The sequence below is a fragment of the Schistocerca gregaria genome, chromosome 6 (assembly GCF_023897955.1).
Source record: "Schistocerca gregaria isolate iqSchGreg1 chromosome 6, iqSchGreg1.2, whole genome shotgun sequence".
Taxonomy (NCBI): domain Eukaryota; kingdom Metazoa; phylum Arthropoda; class Insecta; order Orthoptera; family Acrididae; genus Schistocerca; species Schistocerca gregaria.
Window position 1 is genome coordinate 418,284,180 of NC_064925.1, and position 10,025 is coordinate 418,294,204.

At 41.8% G+C, this 10,025-nt stretch overlaps 1 protein-coding gene across 1 annotated transcript in view; it reads right to left on the reverse strand.

Annotated features, from left to right (window-relative positions):
* Positions 1 to 10,025, reverse strand: part of LOC126277970 (dynein beta chain, ciliary-like) — a 694,172-nt gene extending 684,147 nt beyond the window's left edge. Inside the window, exons 1-2 of the mRNA XM_049977623.1 lie at positions 9,966 to 10,025; positions 8,877 to 8,995 (exon numbers count right to left, since the gene is read on the reverse strand). Coding sequence (XP_049833580.1) covers positions 8,877 to 8,995; positions 9,966 to 9,973 — 127 coding nt within the window. The 5' untranslated portion in view covers positions 9,974 to 10,025. The remainder of the gene's footprint in view (positions 1 to 8,876; positions 8,996 to 9,965) is intronic.

Sequence of the window (10,025 nt, forward strand, 5' to 3'; positions counted from 1 at the left end):
TGCAAAGAACACTGAAGTAAAGTCCAATTAATAGTGAACTGTAGTGCGAAGCCTAGACTCATAACAGACAGAGAATCAAATGACAAGCTGTGGGCCAGAACTGCAAAAGGCTACTGAGGCATGGAGTGGAAATTGCTGTGCGAGTTATCTCATCAGTACTCAGGTAGCGGCACGTCTGTACTCGTCATGAACACTCAGTGGCCAGCAAATGAGCAGGGCTTAATTCGTCAACAGCACCCAGGGAAAAACTGGTGGCCGCAACTATTGTCATTAGCACCTAGGGAGCGGCAGGCAGCAAGATGAGTAACTCGTCAACAACAGTCAAAGGGTTAAACCTTTTACATGTGGCAGTCAAGTCAGTATATTCAATTAAGAGGCCCAACAATCTTGCTGATACTTCATAACTTACAACAGTATCCATCAGCATTAGCTAAAGTGAATCAAAGAGATCAGTCATGATTAAAATTACCAAGTGCAATTTTTGAAATCAAAAACTAAAACCTATTTTTGAAGCTGATTCTTCCAGTCTCTTCAGTGTCAATTTTAGCTGATGAGAGAAGATGTGAGGCAACAAATGGAGCAGAAAATGGAAAATATTATGAGAGAAAGTTGCTACTCACCACATAGCGCAGATGCTGAGTTGCAGATAGGCACAATAAAAAGACTCTCACAATTATAGCTTTTGGCCGTTTTAGGGCTTCATCAACAATACACCCCCCCCCCCCCCCCACACACACACACACACACACACACACGTGCAAAATTCAACTCACACACGTGACTGCAGTCTCAGGCAGAAAAGAGCAGCTGACAGGTCTTAACAGTGGATGATATACTATAATTTCAATGTTAATTTGAAAAAAGATTCATATAAAAAATGATGATAGGCAAAGGAAGGACAGCAGGACAATAAGGAGATGACTACGGAAACAGCACTGCAAAGTTATAAACATGTAGCAATTGGATATGTGTCACCACACAGTGGTGAGTCTCTTTGTTATGGCAATGTGGCCAGGCCCTGGGTGATAGTAAAACAAATGGGCACTGGAGGCATCTATTTGGATTTTATGGCAGAGATCACCTGTCACTGCCAGAACTCAGCAGTACTGCCACAGTGCCAGGGCATCACCAGACAGCAAAACAACTGTAATCCAGCAACTCCAGACTCGAGACTGGCCTGCACCTAAGTCCTACACACGATTTTGTGTCACAGCTTTGCTGATCTCCTGCCTGTGCCTGCCACCCTTGACATTGAATTTCTAGTGGGGCTTGGCACCACACTGCCAGCCACTGGCCAACTTCTGTCCTAGCACAGCAGGTTGTACCTTGCAGACACAAGAATCCACACACAACTGTGTGCGGAGCCAAAGGGCCACCTACCAAGTGGGATGACATCACAACTCGTTGCACCACCAGCATCCACAGGTATGACCTGCAGTGGCTGCCGACCTCAGCAGTGTGAGATGCCCTCTCGGCAACACCAGGTGGAAGCTGCCACCTCTTCGTCAGCCCCGCCAAGGTCAATGAGTAGAAGCTGCCTGCCTCACTAACGCACTTATCGAAATCAATAAAAGTTGTTTGTTGATCACACTTCCCCTTGCCTCTATCAACACGCCTCTAACACTACAGAGTGGTGTTCCAGGGGCCAATTCACCGCAGTCAACAGCAACAGGGTGACACAAATGCAGCACATCACCCAAGCCACAGTCACAACACGATCGTTAAGGTGCCTGAGACTATTTTTAATCTTGTGTGGTGATATTACTTATCTCATTGTAAGGGGAATTATAGATATGAATGTTTGGTGCCTGTGCATTGTACTCAGTGTAATTTATTTGGGCACTCTGATCCTTGAGCTGAATCAGTAACCGTGAATTGCTTTACATATAATCATTTTGAGCACACAACTGGACAGTGTAGAGTGCCCAGGTGGCTCATAAATGCATAGAAGAAGTAGGCTGACAGAGTACTCTGCATTACTTCTTCTACCTGTAATAGTTTTGTTATTTTTCTTTTTTGTTCACTTAGGAGGTGGCACAGTGGCTAGACACTGGACTCACATTTGGGAGGACGACAGTTCAAACTGTGTCCAGCCATCCTGATTTACATTTTATATGATTTCCTAAATCACTTCAGGCAAATGCAAGGACAGTTCCTTTGAAACTGCATGGCTACTTTCTTCTCCATCCTTCCCTAATCTGATGGGACCAATGACATTGCTGTTTTGTCCAACCAACATTTCTTATTCTGAGTAGTGAAAATGAGTAATGTGAGGTAGAGGCAAAATCAGAGGCATGAGGTGTCACCAGTTAGGAGGCTTTGCGATCATTTTTAAATCAGGTAGCTCATTTGAGAGTGGATAATGTGGTTGAGACACCTCAATCGACCTTTATTAGGAAGGACCAGGAAGGCCTGGGAAAATGAGGATTGAACATAATTCATTACTACACATCTGAATTACAATTTATTAAGATTACAAGATTCCACATAAATCAGCAAACTTAAAATGATGGCCTCTACAACCAAAGGGTATAGTTACCAATTTCTAAACTGAGAGTATTGCTAGACAAAGATTTAGGTATGATGTAACTTACTAAATATTCTTTATGTCAGTGAGCATTTGAGATTAAAATTACATAATCATAATAATATAGGATTGAAATAAATAAATAACTCTTAAAAGCTTTGAGCAATGTGTAAAATAAAGTGCATAATACCACAGCAACATCCAAATGAAGCTAGTGACATCTAGTGACATTCAAATCAAGTAAAAAAAAAAAGATTGAAGGTGAAACTTTTACAAAATATTCTGAGCAGCCTCCTGGTACAGAAAGCGGTTAGCACTGGCTAGTAGAATCCATGACACTCCACAAATTAACTTGTTCTAAGCATACACATTATTATATTAAAAACAAAGATTCCAAGACTTACCAAGCGGGAAAGTGCCGGTAGACAGGCACAATAAAAAAACACACAAACACACACACGAAATTTCTAGCTTTCACAACCAATGGTTGCTTCTTCAGGAAAGAGGGAAGGAGAGGGAAAGACGAAAGGACGTGGCTTTTATGGGAGAGGGTAAGGAGTCATTCCAATCCCAGGAGCGGAAAGACTTACCTTAGGGGGAAAAAAGGATAGGTATATGCGCGCGCGCGCACACACACACACACACACACACACACACACACACACACACACACACACATACAGACACAAGCAGACATATCTAAAGGCAAAGAGTTTGGGCAGAGATGTCAGTCGAGGCGGAAGTGCAGAGGCAAAGATGATGTTGAATGACAGGCGAGGTATGAGTGGCAGCAACTTGAAATTAGCAGAGATTGAGGCCTGGTGGATAATGAGAAGAGAGGATATATTGTAGGGCAAGTTCCCATCTCCGGAGATTGGATAAGTTGGTGTTGGTGGGAAGTATCCAGATAACCCGGACGGTGTAACACTGTGCCAAGATGTGCTGGCCGTGCACCAAGGCATGTTTAGCCACAGGGTGATCCTCACTACCAACAAACACTCTCTGCCTGTGTCCATTCATGCAAATGGACAGTTTGTTGCAGGTCAATCCTACACAGAAAGTGTCACAGTGTAGGCAGGTCAGTTGGTAAATCACATGGGTGCTTTCACACGTGTCTCTGCCTTTGATCGTGTACACCTTCCAGGTTACAGGACTGGAGTAGGTGGTGGTGGGAGGGTGCATAAGACAGGTTTTACACTGGGTCGGTTACAAGGGTAGGAGCCAGAGGGTAGGGAAGGTGGTTTGGGGATTTCATAGGGATGAACCAAGAGGTTACGAAGTTTAGGTGGAAGGCGGAAAGACACTCTTGGTGGAGTGGAGAGGATTTCATGAAGGATGGATCTCATTTTGGGGCAGGATTTTAGGAAGTCGTATCCCTGCTGGAGAGCCACATTCAGTGTCTGATCCAGTCCCGGGAAGTATCCTGTCACAAGTGGGGCACTTTTGGGGTTCACATTGACTCGGCCAATGAACAAACCCGTCAACTCCTATCCCAAATCAAAGTCTTCAATCTTTCCTCTCCCACATCCACATCGGCTGTTCGTAACATCCTCCTACAGGCCAACCGCAAATTAGAACAGCATGCCACCCTCCACCTCAAAAAACTATCCAATCTCCTGGTTTCCCACCTCCGGAAAGGCAACTCACTCACCCTCCACAACCTTTCCAACAAACCTCACTTGGCTGGTGTAACTTGTTGTAACTGCAGTTATAACCAGTCCTTAGGCTCCAATGAAGGCACCTCTTCCAATGATACCACAAGCTATGCACAAGCTATGGCAGAACGTGGCCTGCATGATCATCGTCAAAAGGATAGCCACCAACCCCAGAACACCAGGTACTCCGTATACCCCACGAGTTTTCCAGCTGGGCACCCTCTGCTTTCCTGGCGGACTGTCCGTGAGAGAGTAAGCTCACCCGTGACCTCGTAGAAGTGCCTGTGGAATCCCTCTAGCCAAAGAAACGACACATGAAAGCCAAGCGCAATAGACTGATGTGTGACACAACTCACTGATTGTAAATACTGTATTGGTAGAGAAAGATCACAAAATAGATTTGTTTTGGTCCTAGCCCTTGGTGTGGAACCAGCTACTACCAACCATATATCTTCCGTCTCTGGTACAGTGTACAATGATGAGTAAGGATTTGTAGATGATATCAAGTCATCAGCCAACTTAAGAGGGTTGGTTGGATAAGCAATTACTGCAAATTGCAAGGCTGCATCTGAATGGGGAGGCAAAGTTGATCATAACATGCACAGAAGCATTACGCAATGCAGAGGCTTTTGGTCAACTGAGGCAGAGATTGATGCAATGGTACAGTAAGCAGAATAGTGCAGGTTTTTTTTGTGAGCAGTTAAGTATTATTTCTAGAAGGTATGATTAGGCAATGAAGGGCCTCATGGATAGAATTAGGAAATCAAGTGTTTACACCTATGAATTGTCACAGAATTGTGAGGTGAACAGCGTGGTGCTGCAGGAGGCTGAATAACAGGCATACAATTTTCTGAGAGGCTTGGCACCAGAGATGTCTAGCAAGAGTCCCACAGGGGTGCCTACAGATCTCCATGCACAGGTTATGGTAGTGATGAAATACAAGGAAACTGTTAGATCGAGAGGGGTGAGGGATCAATGACTTGCATATGCATTGAATGTAAAGTATTTTAGTTATGGACAAACAGGATATAAACCACAGGGCCACCAAGAGGAGTACCTAGTAAAAATAAATGCACTACGAATGAATGCAGAGATGGAATGTGCCATAATGGGTGTGATAGGTGGCAGGAAGAATCTGTGAGTGGTTTCATGAGAGTTAGTGGGTAAGAGGCATTGGAACCCACCACATTACAATTTGCGTGGGGTCAGTAGTGATGAGCTTTTCGTTTGAGCAATATGTGGAAATGGTGTCTCATGTAACGAGGGTTGTAATACGATCCTAGGGTTCGTGAAATTTTGACCATGTTGATCTGCCTTGAGGAATGTCTAATGTACAAAACAATCCAGTTAAACTGTGCGTACTGACATAAAGGCTTGATTCACATTACTGTATATCAGGCGGCACTGGCAAGTTGCTACAGGTGAATGTGGAGCCTGAATTATCCATGGATATGCTGTGTGTATAGAACTGTTTGAGGGCAGCAAGATACTGGATAGAGCATGTTGTTTGGTGAAACATAGTGTTGTATGTGTGCAAGAGGAGGATGGAGTCAAAGTAGTACCTATCAATGTGGGTAAGTTTTGCTACTGAAGAAGTTAACTGTTAAAGGGAACATTCTTGGCTACATTAGAGATCCCAGAACAGGATTGCAGCATACAATGGATGCTGGCTATGATGAGACACAGGAGGCTGCTAGGACTGCATTTTGTGAGAAATTAAAGCATTTAAATGGGAAAGAGAGAAAACACAAATGGAGCTCCAATTGCTAGAATTTCGGGACTTGTTTTTTCTGCAAAGGGCCACTGCCAGCTACGTCAGTAACACAACAGAAGATTCTGAGAGGGAATGAAGCACTGGTGTTTTGTTGGATATAATATCACTGCAACCAGTTTTGGAGGAATTTTTAACTTACCGGTTGGCTGGTAAAATTATAGAAGAGAATACTAGACACTGGCAGGCAGGAAATGTGATCATGCCGAAAACATCTATGGATGGCTCAAAGAAGTATGATAGATCCTACCTAATTCCAAACATTAAAAAAAAAAAACAATAAAAAACCTAGGGAAAAGCTGGTACTTCTCGACAATGGGCTTAAGGAGTGGATACCATCACTTAGAAGTTGCTCCAGAAGACAGACTGAAAACAACATTTTCCAGCAGCTTGAGGACACTGTCATTATATAAGGACAATTACTGGGCAGAGTGATGAAGGGGTTGAAACTGCATCAGTGTCTTGTATATTTCATTGATATAGCTGTCTTTTCAAGTGATATGCATAAGTATAAACATTGTCTGAGGGAAGTGTTTGTGAGATTATGAGCAGACCATTTGACAGTCAGCACAGAAAAATGCTGCTTTGCTTTATAGGTGATTGAATACCTGCGCCATGTTATTAGTAAGGACACTTTAAGGACAGGTCTGAGGTTAATACTGCTGGTGCAAGTGTTTCCAGTACCACAAACAAACAAGGAATAGCAATCTTTTCTTGGTCACACAAATTACTTTAGGAAGTTCATGAAAGGGTTTGCAGGTACTGCCAGACCCCTTAAGCACTTGTTAAAGGAGGAAGTTAAGTCTGTATGGTTGGAAGAATGCCAGGAAGCATTTCTTGAATAGAAGAGAGTATTGGCATGAAGTGCACTGTCGGTGTTTCCAGGTTTTTGGAAGGAGTTCATATTATTTTGTGATGCATCAAATCATGCTCTTATGCGTGTTTTGAGTCAGGAGGTTGAGGGTCAAGAATACCCCTTTGCCTTTGCATCAAGACAGTTGAACATGGTCAAGAGAAATTATTCTACAACATAGAAATGGCTAGCTAGATATACTTCCAGTGTTACCTGTATGGAAGAAGTTCAAAGCAGTGACAGCAGCTTTAAAGAGGTTACTATGTTTCAAGGAACCATCCAATAGATTGATGAGGTGTGCTTTGAAACTCATGAGGTAAGATCTTTGGATTTACAAGGTAGTGGACTGATCAACAAGGCAATGCATGATATTATGGGACCCACCTTTCATTTGGAGCTACTGTCATGGGAATTACTCCACTAAATGTGATACAGCCAGAGCTGTATTGGGTCAATGAAGCTCTAGACATATAGTCCAAACAAAACCTTAATTTCCTACACAAATCTGGGAACCTAACCAGAACCAGTCCAGGAGGGACGGCTCACTGCAGAACAATTGTTGCAGCAGGTGGAACAGTATCAGGATGGTAAATGTCAGGTAACTGTGACCTTGAATGACACAGTTCCTAGCGCTGTAGTGACCCTGAATTTACTCTGCCCAGCTCTCAGGCGTTTCAAATGGAGAATCGTGCAGAATGCCAAACCAGGACTAATAAAAGTTCCTGTAGACTGGATATCCCATATGAAAGGTAGATTTATGAAGTCAGGGATTAATACAGTAATTTGTTTAGTAGTTAAGAATAGTCAATTTAGTGTTAGGCACTAATTTTACACATTAGGGGTAGAAGTAATTACAACAGAGAACCAGGTTGGGTAAGACTTGATGGACAGGATGTTCTATGTAGGGGATGGCAGTGTAGTGCTGTGATCCAGCCTTTGGCCAGAAAATTATGTCTCCAACAAAAGTAAAAAGTAGCATAGAAGCATCATAGAGCATTGTGTTAACAGCTGTGAGTCAGCAGCTGCCACATTTGGCAACATGTGGGTCACAATAAGAGACTCACCTGTAGATTGCCCAGTGAGGACAGTTCATCTCAGAAGGGGGGAGACGGAGAAGTAGAGGAGAGGTGGCTGGAAACTTGGAGGGAGGTGGCACGTATGCAGGATACGAAAGTGGGAGGGAGAGGTCACAATGCATGAGATAGGAATGCAACACACGAGCACTTTTCCTATCTAGTGCTCTTTTTCATTTTCCTCTGTTGATGCATGATACAAAAGTGGGAGGGAGAGGTCACAATGCATGAGATAGGAATGCAACACACGAGCACTTTTCCTGTCTAGTGCTGTTTTTCATTTTTCTGTGTTGATATCAATTTCCATAGCCTAATTATTGCAGCTTTAAAATGCCACGTACTTTCTGAGATGGAAGCACCAGTGTTCTGGTCCACAATGATCTTTCATTTGTCAAACACTAGTAAAACCTTTCATTTCTTCATTACACCTATACTGACTAGTGCTACCATTAAAATATATGCTATGGGTTGTCAAAGTTTCTCAGTGCAAAAATTACTTAACTGAGCTTAAAGGTTGGCAAGATCAACATGATTCAGTGACAGCTACTCAGGGTCAAAATTTATATTTACATTATTTTTGGCAAATATTTTCATTCTTTCATAACTACTTATTATTGCTGCTATTGCGGTTCAATTTATTGCCCTCAATATTGTCAAAAGATCTGCCAAAATTTGCCAGTGATTGGAGAAGTATTTGATGCTTTTGTGTATGTTATGACCATTGCAACTGATTATACTGATATTTGTTGGAGTAATTAAGAAAAAACATTGAGGGCATGATTTTAAAGGGTTAAATTTGCAATCAAACCACAATCATTCCTCTTGTAAGTCCAACACATTGCTAGTGTATGCCCACCTTGCAGTACCCACAAGGTGAAATTACAGTTGGAACATCAAATAAGGCACATTTATCCAAAAAAACTAATATGTTACTTACTTCAAAGAAATAAAAATCAGTTACAACTCTACAACTTCAATAGTTATGAAACAAACTTACTAAATGAATTCCAGTTTAGGGTATCTAGTGCTTCTTGTATGAGGAAGTCAATTTCCTCAACTTCATCACTTATGATTTCAAACTCTATGGGATTACTTATTCTTCTTATTTCATTGTACCTGTCACCAAAAATTTTGCGTCATTACTTGACAGTAGCATACCTTGTGCAAAAGTTACTTATTTGGAAACAAAAATCATACCTTTATTCACTGGAAAAGGCCCAGCATAGAAACTATCAAAATAGTTTTGTCAAGTATCCAAAGAATCAAGGTACATGAATTCCTATTTCACCATTTGGACCCTCGCACACTATAATAATCTGCATGAGCCCCAAAGATGGGAACTTACTATCCAACATGTACTTGTATCCCGCTATCCTATTCATTCTTTACTCAGTTACTTTTTTATGCTCATCTTCCCCCTTTCCATTTTTGGTTTTTCCTCTCTCCTTGGTCACTCCTCCATCTTCTTACCTGAACTAGTTATTAACCTTCTCACTCATCTTCTTCTTAATATATCTACACTTCTCACTGTGTCTTTTTATCCTCTCTCGAATGAAACTGGAACAAAGTTCATCAGCATATTACCTTTGGCTTGCTATTCTTTCTGTGTCTCACTCTCCATCTTTGTCCATGTCAGTTGTCATTTAAGTTCCTTTCAACTTTGAGTCCAAGCTATTTACTTCTACTATTGAAACTTCCCCTTCATACCCCTCCTTCCTTCATGGGAGAGGAACAAACACTTCTAAAAGTTACTTTTAAATAAGTTTATTGACATTGCTTGGGATTTCACCTCCTAAAGACGGGGTACTGGCCAACCATTTTGTCTCCTAGTAAGATTAGTTTTTTCAAGCTTACACCCCTGGGGAACAAAAGTATCTTGCATTAAGACACTGAGTATGCAAATACACAGAGCAAAACCTGTAGTTCAGGAAATAGTGACTTCTAAAATGCAGCTAGACAATGACAGTCAATTCAGAGAGATTAATGCAAGATATCTTCCACCCTATAATGGAGCACAGGAAAGACAGATAGAAAATGTGTTTTAGGATAGAATTCACTAAGTCAACTGTTATGAAATATTTAATACCATTCCATTGTCGCATTGAGGTCAAATATCCAATCACGTAATTCTTCGTTTCTTGCATAC